Raw genomic sequence first — 16,280 nt, 5'->3', positions numbered from 1 at the left:
CAGGCTTCTCGATGACGATTCTTCTTTCTGCCTCATCTTGGTTAATTCAATGCACCTGTCTGCCGAAAATCTGAAACTGCTAACTTGGGGGGTGGGGAGGGGTGGCATTTTTCTCTTTTGGTGCAGCTGTCTTAACGTGAGATCCACTGTTAGCACAAAGAGCCTTAAGTTATGGGAGTTTGCTCCCTTGCCTTATATTTGGAGGGACACCCGGTGATCATTTCAACCAATGTTTTCAATCCGCTGTTGACTGCCATGGTTGAAATGTTCAGTCACCTTACTATGATTTCAGGTCCTAATTTCCTAAAGCTCGTTTGGTAAAAAAACCATCAACTTGGTAAAAAATTATTTGACCGTCACTGGGTCCTCGGTGCACATTAAAATTTTAAATTAAGGTCATAATTTTGTGCTCATTGGGGTGATCTTTATATTGATTTGAGATCACATTTTGAGATCTAGGTGCCCTGCCTATTACATTTTTGTAAAAAACCTTTTCTTGACCTAAAATGAAAATAAAATACTTGTACAATTATGTATTTTATTATATGTTGATATGTTTTGATTTGTGTCATCTAGAACGACTATGTTATTATTAAATACTTGTACATATGTTGATATGTCGTAAGCCCCAAGGCATGGTGAGGCATAAGCCTCAAAAATTAAGAAAGGATAATTAAAGTTTAACAATGATAAATATAATATATGATATATCAATCTTTAATGATGGAATGTACAAATATCCATGTAAGTTCGTAATTTTTAAATTTTAAACATTAAATAAAATAATAATAATTAATCAACTTAGAATTATAATCATTTTATATTTTCATGTTTCAAAATTCAAAGTTCTTAAATTATTCAGGATTACTATTTAGAATAATTTTAACATATGAAGAATCATTTGCATAATTGATGTTAGATTTATGGTCATCCAAACAAATTAGTTGATTATGAAAAAAATCATTAAGTAGAAAATAAATCCATTAAGAAAAGAAATGAGAAAAATGACAAACTTGGAATGCTTGGTTTAGAATAATAAAGAAAAAATAATCTTACTTGGTTTATATGAAAAAATGAGAACTTGATTGGCTTTTTTTTTGCATTAAATTCTTCTAAAACATTAAAAGAAAACTAATTTAACTTGATTTACCTGTTGGTTTTACATTTTACTATTCTATATATATATTATAGTTTTACATTAAAAAGGCTTTAGAGTTGTGAGCCTTAAAGTTTTGAGACAAAATAAGCATATATCACACGCCTCAAGGTTTAGTCTTTCGAAACAATGCGAACCGGTTGTTTGTAACCCGGAGGCAAAAAACAGTTCAGCCTTCATGTCATTTTTTAAAACATTGATCTCATCTAACGGATCACAAAACAGTGATCTCATTTAGTGGGTCATTCCCACAAATTGGGAGGCTAGGGTGTCCCGTCCTACCCTCCAAATTATGATTTGAGATTAGTTTATAATTTCTTCTTTTTTGGGTAAGACTTAAATCTCCCTCAAGGGTTTATGCTAAATACTAACACCTCCCCTTTATTTTCAAAATAGACTAACACCTCCCTTGTTGAGTGACGTCATAGGACAAATACCTCCGTAGTTATTAGCTATTTGTTAAGAATTGGTTTCATGTGCTATTAAATTTTTTCAAAACCCTCTACCGGATTCATAGGTTTGGGATTCTAAGAAGGAAAAAAAAAACAAAAAAGAATGGAGATGAAGTAAAAGAAGGCTGGAAGAGAGAGAGAGAGAGAGAGCACCTATTAAGAAAAGTCGTGGTTCATGGAGAATGAGAATCCTTTTTTTGGATAAATGTTCAATTAAAATTTTACAGGCGCAAGTTCATGTACCTAGTGCCTTAATTTGTGGCTGTTCTACAGACTAGATGAGATTTCTCCTGCTCCAATAATTGACTTTGAAGTTAAGATTTCAGGGTTTAGACTATCAATATTCTAGCCCATGGACACCGATGGGCCATATGAATTTGTGACCGTCACCGTTTCTTTCCCATTACTATTCTAGCCCAGGTAGTCCAGGTTTAGTCTTTTGAATAGTTTCATAAGAAAAATCTAAAACTTTCATTCTTTAGCAACCTCCCATTTACTGCTGAAGGAGGCATAGGCATAACTAGATTTCACATCAAATTACCCTAAAAATGTTTATGAGATCAACTCTTGCGAGCAGCCCTTGAAATGATTGTACAAAGGTCGAGCCAAGTTACAATGGTAATTCTTGTTTCAAAATGATGAAGGCTCTTTGAAAATTTGAAAGATAATAAAGGATAAAAGTATCTTTTTATCAATTATATCAAATATAATGGCATCTTATTTAGTTAGGGGGAGGTTTAAGTCTTATTAAAAATTAGAAGGGGAGATATAACCGTACAAGTATAAATATTTATGACAAACCTGAAGGGAAGTTTAAGTCTTTTACCTTTCTTTTTGGGTATTAGATTCGTTTATAATTTCATTTATGCATGTCCATCTAACGTGGTATAAAGCTTGTTGGTATCATTCCTATTTCAGGTTGAAACGCGCTTTATTGTGCAGAGCCTCAATAGGTAATTCAGCTTTGGTAGAGCAGATTCAATTTGAAACCGGAGAATCACATTCTACTTTATAGGTGTCGAGGAAACGCCAAAATGACATTAATGATGAAATAGAAGGGTTTAATTAAATACGTGAAAGTACTTAGTGGTCCATCACATTCAAATTCCGTTTGAATGTGGCATCGCGTTCCTTTGTTTTAATATTTTAAAAATGCAATTTTGGAAATAGAGAAAACTAAGAAGTTATCAAACAATGGAAAATTAAAAGAAAAACAAATTTCCATACTAGCGAAATCTCCCGAACAGAGGGGAAGAAAAGACCAAACGAAGATAAAAATACACGCGTACAGAGAGAAAAACGTCAGAACTCAATTACAATCAAAATAAATGATAACCCAATTGTCCAAATCGATCAAAACAAAAACAATCAATTAGTCATTTTCATTTAGTCCAGGAAAAGAAAAAAAAAAAAAGAAAAACAAATCCAAAGCGGAAGAAGAAAGCGGGAAGAGAATATTTGATTATTTGAATCAAACGAGAATAGCTGGAGGGCACCATCTTCTCTCTCTCTTTGCTCTATAATCTCACTCCATACTTTCTCCAGCTCCAGCTTCCACCAGCTTACCAAACCAGTCCCGAGTCCATCAGTTGAGCCATTTATGGTCAGTTAAACTCCTCAATTGCAATTGGACTCGGAAACGGAATGGTTTATTCAATTATTCCTCCGTCAGTTCGGTTCGGATGGGAATTAGAATCGAATCCGAATCAATTGGAATGAGGTTTTCATTCTGAAGAGATGGGGGAATAGGTATCAAATTGCTGAACTGAAAATCAAATGGACGACCCTTAGTTATTCAGGGGTGATCTCTTGAAAGGGTAAAATGATCTTTTCCAATTTTTAATGACCTGACAATCAGAAACCACAAGGCCTTTTAAGTATTTGTGATTTGTCAAAACCATAGGGTTAGTTTAATTATTTAACCCTAAAAGAAGAATGCCAAAATAACCAACTTTGTTCTATTTGGTGCCTAGCAGCCTAGGCTTTTGAAAGAACAATGAAATATTGAACTGGGTGTTTTGTGCCAAAACGTCTTTCTCTCTTCTTTATGAGCTTGAACCACAATTCAAACTGAAACACTTTGAAACATCACAATACCAGTTACTATCATAATTAAACAAATCCACCTTCATGTGAAAAGAAAATGGTGCAAACTATTGATACCCTAGATATATAAAAATGAAGTAACGAGACATATTTTGCATCAATAATCTTTGTTTTACAAAAGCCTCATTGAAGCGCGTGCCCCAATAGTTCACACTTCACATAAATAATTAGGTATCTCCTTTTATATGTGTATATATATCTTATTTGTTTTTGTTGGAGATTTATTTGATTAATTTTTTAATATTTTTGTTGGAGAGAGTTTTCGTAACATATCCATGCATATTTATGCATCTTAATTTTTCCAGAGGTTTAGTTTAGAAGAAGTACAAATACAAAATGTACAGTGCAAAACCTTGTATTTTGTAATATTTTATATGCATTTGTAATATTTGTGTTTGTACTCTTACCAAACCAAGGTTCAAAAGTATTGATACATATCAGGAGCTTCCTGATATGCCCCTACAGGGGGTGTTTCGGGTTAGACAGTGGTTGAGGGGATAGACCAGCCTTAAACTCCCTTTGAACCAGATTCGAAAAAATAAAAGAAGAGAGAAAAAAGCACCGATACAGTACCAGCATATTGGCCTGCATTGATATACTTTGAACCTTGTACCAAACTGAGCGAGAGTATCCAAAGCATCCCCATATCATCATATCATCCTCCATGATTACAGTACCGGTGTATCGGCCCGTATTGATAATTTGAGCTGTGCTTGAGTGGGTTTCGATTGAGAATTTGTTAAAGTTTGAAATAGACATGGCTCGGACACTTGGGCTAAAACTGTGTAAATTCTTCAAATTGGATATCCAACTCCCATCCCACTTGAATGCAAAAAGGAATACACAAGTGGTATTGCCATTGTAGCTGATTTTGGTTAGGAACATTACATTTTTAATCATCTGGAAAGGAATCAAACCTGAAAAGTGATAATCAACATAGTGGTAACCAATTAGCTGGATTCATCAAAATTCACCAGCAGAGAGGGAGGGGGGGATTGTCTGTTTGTAATGAACTAATGATAAAATTACAAGGTTGTTTTTATCTTTTGAAACGTGTACTTGTCTTATGATTAGGAGTGTGCCATTTGCTTGCAAAGCTGAGTCTAGAATTAAAATCAGTCCAATGCTAGAAGCAAGGTTCAGTTGTGATTCACTGAACATGCCTGGATATGGAAAAATGGTCTATATTAGAGGCACTCATAAGCCATAATCCCTTATATACATCATAAACATTATATTTGAGACTCAAATGTACCATAAATAAGATATAAATGTTGGGAAATTGTAACAGAATTGAAGTATGCATGTATACTTTAGACAACCAAATAAATGTCATTGACACTATTTTACCAAAAGAAAGTATGCTTTATTTCTGAGTTCTGATATTTAGAATTTCTGAATGAATAGAACGTTTGTCGATTGATTTGATTCATACTTTAAGAAGCTTACTGGTCTAAGTTGCATAAGCAACCATTGAATCTCAGTAGCAAGATCCTTGCCTGTTTATGCTAAAAATACAAAGCCAAGAAACATATTGATATCAAACTCTCTTGCCTGTTTATGACAGAATGGCATTTCCTAAAAGCTGCATATCTATGTCCACAAATCTTGGCCGTCCTACCACAGACATGAACAGGTTTACTTGAGGATGTCTGGAGGTACTTGTTACATCTATGTCAAATAACAAGAGAACTTGCCTAGATTAGGCATTCGAAATATTTCAGAATTAGTGGAATTAGAGATCTAATGTTCTAGTTATCATCAAAATTAGGGTTCTGGTATCTAAAAGCTGCATATCTATGTCCACAAATCTTGGCTGTCCTACCACAAACATGAACAAGTTTACTTGAGGATGTCTGGAGGTACTTGTTACATCTATGTCAAATAACAAGAGAACTTGCCTAGATTAGGCATTCGAAATATTTCAGAATTAGTGGAATTAGAGATCTAATGTTCTAGTTATCATCAAAATTAGGGTTCTGGTATCTAAAAGCTGCATATCTATGTCCACAAATCTTGGCTGTCCTACCACAAACATGAACAAGTTTACTTGAGGATGTCTGGAGGTACTTGTTACATCTATGTCAAATAACAAGAGAACTTGCCTAGATTAGGCATTCGAAATATTTCAGAATTAGTGGAATTAGAGATCTAATGTAGTCTAGTTATCATCAAAATTAAGGTCAAATGTAGCAGGTGCAGGTTCATAAACAATTTCTTGCATAACTGAGGACCTTTTGTGTTCCTTGACAGAGCATGGTTTGGTCATTTTTTTTTATAGATACTGGGAACATTATCGTATCATTCATCAAAAACCCTTTTGTTTGCTGCACAAGTCCAGCCTAAAGATGCTACATATCATAAGAGTTCTGATCATCTGATACACAAATTTCATTTTTTTCATCAATTTGTCCAATCTAGACCATTTGATGCAAGAAATCCAACTCCAGACTTTCTACAAGTCCATTATTGATCTAACAGCCACCAAGTGACCCACCGCTCTTGTATGAACCCTAAGAACATGATCAACCATCAGATAAATGATTAAATGGGGCAGTTCTACCTTCTCTATGGTAAAGATAATCTGGTTGAATCATCAAAAGGGGAAAAAATAATTGAATTGCATAAATGATTTAGGTATTCAAACATACAAGGTATTAGACTCAAAATAAAGTACAAAGAGGACCCAAAACCCACTTTAGAGCCTCTCCTTCCTACTGAAAAAAATATTCAAACTGAGCACCTTTTAAGCTCATCCCAGAACTGCAAAACACCTTCCATCTACATGAACTATAAGAAACAGATGCCCAAAACCCAGCTTCAACAAACATATATCTAAACAATCTCAGATAGCTTTCTGATTCCTTGGTGGGTTTGGGCAAAATAAGATACTCAGCAATATCGGATTAGCAACAGATGGGACACTGGATCAACCCATTCTCATTACATTCTCCACATCTCACCATCTTCTTCTGTTCTTCATCCAAAACCTTACAACTCCCACTGCAATCCATACACAGTACAAACCTCACCCCACCACACCCTTCACACCCAGCCATGGCTCTTGGGATACCATTGAATAGAATGCTCAACTTTCCCTCCTCTTCCATCTTAACCATCTCTTCAGCTCCCCCAATCAACCTTCCCTTCACAAACACCACAGGTACTCTTACATCCTTGGTCCCCATTAACCTCCTCAATTCCTCCCTAAACCCAGAATCCATCGAAATATCCCGCTCAATCATGTGGACGCGATGAGATTCTATTACTGACCGAACAACATTGCAGTCTTCAAAGGTTTTCCTAATCCCCCTCAACGTAGTTGTGTAGATGACCACTGCATTTTCCCCACCAGGAGGGCACTTTTTCTCAAACAATTCAAGCATGGATTCAGCATCTCTGGTCTTACAAGTTTTTGGTTGAGAAGAAACCATCTTCTTAATCTGTTCTCCCTCTTCACAGAGTTCTTTTTCGAAGGATACAACAAGCTCTGGATCAAACAAGGGACTGAGACTCCTCCTTGACATCGATAATCCTGAATGGTTTCTAAAACTATTTGCTTTCAGATTGGTGGGAGTGTTCTTTGTGGGTATGTTCAAAGAGACTATCCGCTTTTGCACATTGTCTACTGAGTTCAAAGGTTGCAGTACCTGTTTCGGGCTGGGCTCTGACCTTGCTACGCCGCCATCGGATCCGCTCCGTCGGTGCTTGTTCTCCTTCCCTGCGAATTTCTTCTGCTTCCTTGGAGAGCTTAGCTCACTGAAGAACTTCGAAGGAGTCTTGATATCCATCCCTGCAACTTTTCGTAGAAAGCCTTGTGGTTTGGGGCTTTTCTTCACTTGTACTGAAACGGGTATTTCGTCTTCGAGATCTTTCATCAACTCCCAAGCGTTGATGACCTCAGGTTCTTCGGAGCCCTTCTTCTGAAACCTGGGAAGAACGATACGAGGAGAACTCTTCACTTCTTTGTCTGGTTCCTTTATTGTTTCTTCATCCAGTTTCAGAACCCCATAAGTGCTGGAAGTGAGGGAGACGACGTGGTTCACGTAATCGCCATTGCCGAACAGGAGTTCCTGGTTAAGTTCCTTCCTGATCAGTTTCGATGAAACGCAACCCATCACTCGATGTTCGAAGGTGCGGGTTTCAGTTTTTTGGGTTCATCCTCTAAAGATTATTACTCTTCAAGGGATGCGACAAAGGCAGAGTCTTTTTTGAATTTGTAACGGTAAGTGTGTCCAAAAAGAAAGAGCACGAATCCTCAACGGTCATTTTGGGGGTCCAACGGTCGGAAAAATGATTTTTTGGAATTTTGGATTTATGGGTCATTTGTTAAGCCAAAGGCATCAATTAGCGTGCGCAGAATTTGTTTGCTACCCATCACTTTATTTTTACTTTTACCCAAATGACTAATCTGCCCTCCATCAACGGCTGAAATTCTAAATCTACGGATTGGTGAGCCGGCAACAGAACTTTAAGTTTTGGTATTTATAAAGGATAAATAATAAAACATGTTCATGTAATTGTCCACCTGGCAAATTTTCAGCCAGCAGATCCATGCCACTTGGCAGTAGGCGATGGTGTCAATGGATAGGGTTGCCAAAAATTTTAATTAACTAATAATCAATATCATTAAGTTTCCAGGCTAAGTTATATAATAAATGTTTTGATTAATAATTAACTAAACATTCATTTTTTAGCAAATCTTAAAGGCTAGTTTTTTTTTGGTAACAAAATTTTAAAGGCAAGTTTAGTCGAATGACATAAATGTTTAAAGAAGTTTGGACTTCGAAGTAAATAATTCATGATATTTTAAATGTAAATACGTGTATAATATTTTGAATATATACAGACAAGAAAAACGTGAATATATTTTCAAAATTTTATCCATATTTCAAAAAATCCATATAATTCATGAAGGTCATGAATTGCTTGTTTTTTCTAAACTATTCAGTTTTTCTTTCTTTCTTTTAGAATATGCAATTCTGAAGGTTTCCTTCAGAAAAGAAGGTCAATAAATGAATCATAAACGAATTTGCTAAACATGGTTTCAGTGCAAATACTAGGGCTGTGTTTGGTTGCAATGCAAATAAATTTGCACTGAAGCAAAATTATGGCTGTACAAATGATTTGAGTGTAAATTCTGATATATTTTTGTTTGATTGTAATACAAATAAAGTAAATTAAGACATAAAGCAGAATAAAGTAAAACCCAAAACAAAATTAAATAAAAAATTGCATTTTTTTACATTTGCACTCCCATGAATTTGTACTAGTGCAAATAAATTTGCACTGCAACCAAACACAGCCTACAGTACAGTTTGCTAATGTAATATGTAAAGATAGGCTTAGATATTTGAATTCTTTGCAATAGTTTAATGTTGGTTTTACTCCTTATCAGAGGGGTCATTTGCTAAAACACTCCTGCAGTTTTATGGATTTACTAAAACCTACTCTATACTTTGTGTTTTACTAAAATACACTTTATAGTTTGTAACTTATTTACTTAATCAATCATTAGTTAGATAAAAGTGAAAAATGATAGTTTTGACACAAAAAATAAAAAGGAAATGTCATTCTTGCCCCTAGTAAAAAGGGTAATAACTTTGTTCGCTCAATTTTGTTCTGTTCAAAGAAGGAAGATGTGCCATTGCAAATGAAGAACCCTGGATTAGGGGTGAGCATTCAGTTTATTCAGTTAAAAACCGAACTGAATAAATCAAAATTTTAAAAATCAAATTGAAAAAATAAAAACCAAACCAAAATTGAAATTTAGAAAAACCAAAACCGAAATTTTTGGTTTGGTTTTCGGTTATTTTGGTTACAACCAAATTTTAATAATATATACTCTATTATATATATTATAAAATATATATTATGAAATCAATTTTCAGTATATTATATATTAATATAATATATAATATATAAAATATTATATATTACATATAATAATAAAAAGTTCGGTTAACCGAAATTCTAATTTCAAAAACAGAAATAGCCAAAAACCGAAAAATTGAACCGATTTAACCAAAAACCGAAAAAGCCAGGCCAAAAAAACTAAAACTGAAATTTTCAATTCGATTATTCGGTTTTAACCGAATAATGCTCACCCCTACCCTAGATGCCATTGTTCTCTTTTCTTCTTCATTATGCTGAAACCAAACATTGTTTGGTAGATCTGAAAATCAATTTTACTTTTTTTCTATAAGCTTAATATGAAGTGCTAAGGGTACTATTGAAATAAAAAAGTATGGTCTCGTGCCCTTCCCTTACATTTTCCACTCAGTTTATGGTCGTGTTATCATTTCTAAACAGCAATATAAAGGATTCTTAACAAAAGGTTGATTAAGTAATTAATTGCAAATTATAGGGGTGTTTTAATAAACGACCATTCTCTTAATTATAGTCCTAATAAGTTCCTAATGAACCCATGTGATATAATGAAAACAATGAGAATATTCATGTTAGGTATGGACCATATGGAAAGGCCATCATCAAGCAATATTTGAGGAATTCTTCAACTTTCCAATTCAAAGCTTTCATCAATGTGGAGAGTCCGGATCTATTCCTCACAGAGCGCACCTTACACCGGCCTCACAGCATGTCTTGGCCGCATGTTAGGAAGCGGGAACATCTTCCCTATTGGTATTTATTATTTATGGGAAGATGTTCCCAATACATGGTGGGATATGGCTGTGAAGTCAATGATGGTGTGAGGAGCTCTTTGTGAGGAATAAACCCCAATTCCAATGTGGAGGGTCCTAACTTAGGCTAGTGTTGTCAGACTTGGATTGGATTGGATGGTTGAACAGGTTTTTGGGGTAACCCTAACTTTGTTGGACCCATTTAATTGATGATTTACACTAGGGGTGAGCAAAAGCCAAAAAACTGAACCGAAAAATCGGTTAACCGAACTGGTCAGCTCGGTGTTTTTTAAAAATCGAAGGTACTGGTTCGGTTTCGGTTAACCAATATAGAAAATCGGCGGTTAACCGAACCGATTGGTATACATATATTTCTACATGTTATATATATATATTTATGTATATTATATATATTTTATATATTATAAATTAATAAATATGTATTGTATATAAATATATATTTGTAATATATGATATATTATTTAAAACATAATATTCTATATGTATATTTATAAGTTTTTATATATATTTATATATTTCTATAATATATATTGTAAAAATAAAAAACTGAAAAACCGACAAACCGAACCGATGATTAATTGAACTAGTCAATCAGTTAACCAACTAGCCTTGGTTTGGTTTCGATTACCAATTTTCTAAAAACTGGTAGTACTAGCTCGGTTCAAAAAAGCCCCACGACTGAACCGTGGGTACCCCTAATTTACACAATGTGAACCAGACAAGTATGACCTACTAGTGATCATTCCAGTTTTCAGTCCGGTCCGAGTCTGATAACTTGACTCGGACCTGGGCCTTCCTCTTGTTTGTTGAGGGTGGTGATCTGATACCAACTAGAAATGCAAACCATAGTTATAAACGTAAACCCGAACCAAGTGCAAAATTTATATTTGGTTCAACTGCATTGCAACCAAACACAACCTAAGGGGTAAATTTTGGCACATCCTTCTTTTAAAATGTACAAAGTTTTAAAGATACAAATAAATCATAATTTGATGAAAGATATGAATAATCATGTGTTAGTTCCATGGTTCTAAATATTGATGCAGGCTGATACCGGTGTATCGGTGTGTTTTTTTGTATTTTATTTATTTTTTTCAAAACTAGTTCGGAAGGGTTGGTTAAGTCTCAGTTACCCTCTGAACCATGGCTTGACCCGATACATTCCCTGTAGGTGTGTATCAGGAAGGCCCCAATACAATACATATCAATCAATACGGGTCAATACGTAACGATATTTTGAACCTTACTTAATTCTTATTTTAAAATATGATTAATTTATATCTTTTGGGGCACCCTTGTAAGACAATCCCTTTTGATTTAGTCTTAAATGTGTTGTTGGCAAAAACATGTGCCCTTAGTTGAATTTATGAAAACTAACATGTGTCTTGGTTGGATTTATTTCCATAATCTATTAAAGGCTTTTGCTTTTAATTTAATTATTTAAAATTGAATTCAAATTTGAATTTCACTTAGAAATAGGTTTCCAATGGACCCTTCAAATGCCATAGGATTTATAGCCATGGGCTCCAGGTTCATTTCAAAAGTGAAACTGTAAAGCTGTAAGGAGACCCATTTGTGTCCCAAAAATTCTCGAAGTCAACAAAAACCATGTAAAATATAGGTTAGTCTCCTCAAACCTTCTTCACCCTCAAAAAGATAATTATGTTTTGTGGTCTCTATGTACTGCATATACCCCATCTCTCTCTTTCGTTCATCTTCTAATGCACCTTTTTGACATTATTTATCAAGTCAAACTTTATAAAATAAAGATTTTTTTTTTCTTACTATCCAATAACTTTTTTTTTTGATAAGTATCCAATAACCTATTTAATAATAGTCTCCTATGTGAGCCATGACAAAGTCATTGTTATGGGTGAAAGTTGGGCAGGCTGGGCCGCTTATGTTCAACCCAGGCCAAACTGAAATTTGACATACTTCGATTGGGGCTTGGGCCCTAGTTGGCTCAAGTTGGGCCTGTATTTGATATGGCCTCCACTTTATATGAAGACAATGGGGCAAGAGAAAGGTTATTTGTTTGGGAGGTATAAGGTACGAGACAAAATGATTTGAATAATTGAATCCCCACTTTATAGAGAGAGAATTAATGTCCGAGGAAGGTCTTTATATGCAAAAATTTGAAATGTCATTGAGTGTAAATGAGACATAAGGCTGTGTTTGGTTGCAGTGTAATTTTATTTGCATTAGTATAAATGCATGAGAGTGCAAATGAAAAAAAAATGCAAATTCTCATTTAATTCTGTTTTGGGTTTTACTTTATTCCGTTTGATGTTTTAATTTACTTTATTTATATTGCAATCAAATAAAATAAGTTAAAGTATGAAACAAAAAATAGGTTAAAATTTATATTTAAATTGTTTGCAGTTTCATGGTTTTGCATTAGTGCAAATTTATTTGCATTGCAACTAAATACAGCTTGAGGCTCAGTTTGGAAGGAGTACAAATATAAATATGTAAAGTGTAAAACCTTACATTTTTTATTATTTTATATGTATTTGTAATGTACATATTTGTATTTGTACTTCTTCTAAACTGAGCTTAAAGTGCAAATCATTAGGCTCAGTTTGGAAGGAGTATAAATACAAATTTGTAGAGTACAAAACCTTGTATTGTATATATTTGCACTGTACATGATGAGAGCAGATTTGACCCTCCAATGATATTGTGACACATGGCACCTCAGAACAACTAGGTGACACCTGGAACCACTTTGGCAACAACTTGCCTTAGCCAAGTTGATGGTGTCCCACCTGGCGGCCTGGCACAGGCACGAGCTGGAAGTCTAGCACAGGCGCGAGCTGGCAGCCGGTCACAGGCGCGAGCTGGCAGCCGGTCACAGGCACGACCTGGCCCTGGCACGAGCTGGCAGCCTGGCCTAGGCGCGACTTGGCGACCTGCAAGACGTGCTCACCGACAAATTCGGCATGCATATCCTAACACTCCCACGGTCCTTGGAGGTTGGCCCACATGCCGAACGATCCGAAGTGTGGTCAACGTGCATGGTGGTTACCTCTAGGAATCTCGAACCACTTAGACGACCTCGCAGAAATCTCAGATGTGGTGCGTGAAGCCCATGCCAAGCAATGCCTATATAAATGGCACCAACCCCAATGGCAAGAGGGGGGCAGACAAGTAAGCAAATTCTAGCTCTCATACTTTGTGATTTTTAACTCATAGTCTACTATGAGAGTACTGACTTAAGCATCAGAGCGACCTCGCCGGATTAGCCACCCCGGGTCCTCTGACATTTGGTTCCTTGCATGTCTCTAAAAAGCATGGAAGCTCGTCAATCTAGCTCGCCACCAGGTAGCTCGACACCATGCAGCTCGCCACTAGGTAGCTCGGCACCAGGAAGCTGGCCACTAGGCAGCTTGCCCCTAGGCAGTTCGCCACTAGGTAGCTCGGCACCAGGTAGCTCTCCACTAGGCAGTTTGCCACCAGATAGCTCACCACCAAGCAACTCATCAAGGTAGTTCATCACCAGGAATTTCACCACCAGGGAGCTCACCACCAGGCAGTTCGCCACTAGGTAGCTCGCCACCAGACAACTTGCCAATAGGGAGCTCACCACTAGGTAGCTCGCCACCAGACAGCTCGCCAATAGGGAGCTCCACTTCAGCCTCTGAGTCACATGCCACTTGGGAGCATACATCACTGACGAGGTACTTAGCCAAAAAATTTGATACATCACGAAAAAATTGATACGTGACCAGGAATTGTTACATCATTTGGCGCCGTCTGTGGGAAATGCTACAAAAAGCTAAGTTCTCCTCCTCTAAAAAGCTAAGTCCTCTTCTTCCAGAAAGCTAAGTCCTCATTTCTTAGAAACTAAAAGCTCTCGCTTTATACTTTCCATTTTTTATGAACTCAAAGACTATGCAGGGAGTTAACAGACTAAGCAGCTCTACCAACTTTACTTTCAATCCAGATAAAACCTCATCAATCCTCTTCGTGAGGTCCCCTCTATGAAGATGATCTCTTCATGGCTTCCGCGGGAGTTAGCGGCCAATAGACTACATGGGCACCCTTGTTGGTCGAGCCTTCCAAGGCTCCTGTGTGAGCTGGCGACCCAAAGTTAGTAGTGTTTCCCCCAAAGGTCGAGCTCCTAGTAGATTCTTGAAGGAGTGGGTGACCGGCATTACGAGGCTAATGCAGCACAATCATAGCTCTAAGACGCCCACCCGGTAGCCTGCGCGCGGCCTGCGCACGGCCTGGCGGCCTGCGCACGGCCTGGCGGCCTGCGCACGGCCTGGCGGCCTGCGCACGGCCTGGTGGCCTGGCGCGGTCTGGAAGCATGGCACATGCGCCGTCTTGGCACGGGCGCCGACCTAGCAACCTGGCCTAGGCGCAAACTAACGAATTGATAAGAGGCTTCTTCATCATAAGACCCAGTCGCCTCTTTGGCATGGGCAAAGTCAAAGAGAGTGGACTACGAGTCGCTCCCAGAGCCTAAGGGCTAAAATACCACATAAGACACAGTCGCCTCTTTGGCATGGGCAAGATCAAGGAGAGTGGACTACGAGTCGCTCCCAGAGCCTAAGGGCCAAAATACCGAACTAGCGAAGAACTCCTCACCATATAAGACCCAGTCGCCTCTTCGGCATGGGCATAATCAAGGAGCGGACTGCAAGTTGCTCCTAGAGCTTAAGGAATTAAATCGACGCTTACGAGCTCATCGAATTATTCATTCTGGGCCAAAAGGAGAAATCTACTCCCTTCGCCGAGTTACTTTCGGCTCGGGAGTGGGGGGCAAATGATGAGGGCGGATTTGGCCCTCCAATGATATTGTGACACATGACACGTTAGAACAACTAGGTGACACCCGGAATCACTTTGGCAACAACTTGCCTTAGCCAAGTTGATGGTGTCCCACCTGGCGGCCTGGCACAGGAACGAGCTGGCAATCTGGCACAGGCACGAGCTGGCAGCCTGGCATAGGCACGAGCTGGCGACCTGCAAAACGTGCTCACCGACAAATTCGGCATGCATATCCTAACACTCTCACGATCCTTGGAAGTTGGCCCACGTGCCAAACGATCCGGAGGGTGGTCAACGTGCATGGCGGTTACCTCCAGGAATCTCGAACCACTTAGACGACCTCGCAGAAATCTCGGATGTGGTGCGTGAAGCCCACGCCAAGCAATGCCTATATAAAGGCACCAACCCCAATGGCAAGAGGGGGGCAGACAAGTAAGCAAAATCTAGCTCTCATACTTTGTGATTTTTAGCTCGTACTCTACTATGAGAGTACTTAAGCATCGGAGCGACCTCGTCGGGTTAGCCACCCCGGGTCCTCTGACATTTGGTTCCTTGCAGGTCTCTAAAGAGCAAGGAAGCTTGTCAATCTAGCTCGCCACCATGCAGCTCACCAGTAGGCAGCTCGGCACTAGGTAGCTCGCCACTAGGCAATTCACCACTAGGCAGCTCGCCACTAGGCAGCTCGCCACTAGGCAGTTCGCCACCAAGCAGCTCATTAAGGTAGTTCGCCACCAGGCAGTTCACCACCAGGGAGCTCACCACCAGGTAGTTCGCCACTAGGTAGCTCGCCACCAGATAGCTCACCACTAGGGAGCTCGACTTCAGCCTCTGAGTCACAGACCACTTGGGAGCATACATCACTGACGAGGTACTTAGCCAAAAAATTTGATACATCACGAAAAAATTGATACGTGACCAGGAACGGATACATCAATACATATTTACATTTGTACTCTTTCCAAACTGAGCAAATATGTAGGCCTAGTTTGGAAAGAGTACAAATGCAAATATGTAAAGCATAAATACATACAAAATAATACAAAATATAAGATTTTGCACTATACATATTTGCATTAGTACTCCTTCCAAATTCAGCCTTATGGAAAACAAATAGATGTAAAACTGAAC

The 16,280-nt window shown here is 37.8% G+C and overlaps 1 protein-coding gene across 1 annotated transcript; it reads right to left on the bottom strand.

Annotated features, from left to right (window-relative positions):
* Positions 1–6,302: 6,302 nt before the first annotated feature.
* Positions 6,303–7,916, bottom strand: LOC104607662 (Glutaredoxin family protein). The gene has a single exon (XM_010273341.3). The coding sequence runs from the start codon at positions 7,830–7,832 to the stop codon at positions 6,621–6,623; it is 1,212 nt and encodes a 403-aa protein (XP_010271643.1). The 5' UTR covers positions 7,833–7,916; the 3' UTR covers positions 6,303–6,620.
* Positions 7,917–16,280: the final 8,364 nt, after the last annotated feature.

This window comes from Nelumbo nucifera, chromosome 2, assembly GCF_055504915.1.
Source record: "Nelumbo nucifera cultivar China Antique chromosome 2, China Antique-T2T, whole genome shotgun sequence".
Classification (NCBI taxonomy): domain Eukaryota; kingdom Viridiplantae; phylum Streptophyta; class Magnoliopsida; order Proteales; family Nelumbonaceae; genus Nelumbo; species Nelumbo nucifera.
This window is presented reverse-complemented; position numbering and strand designations above follow the sequence as displayed.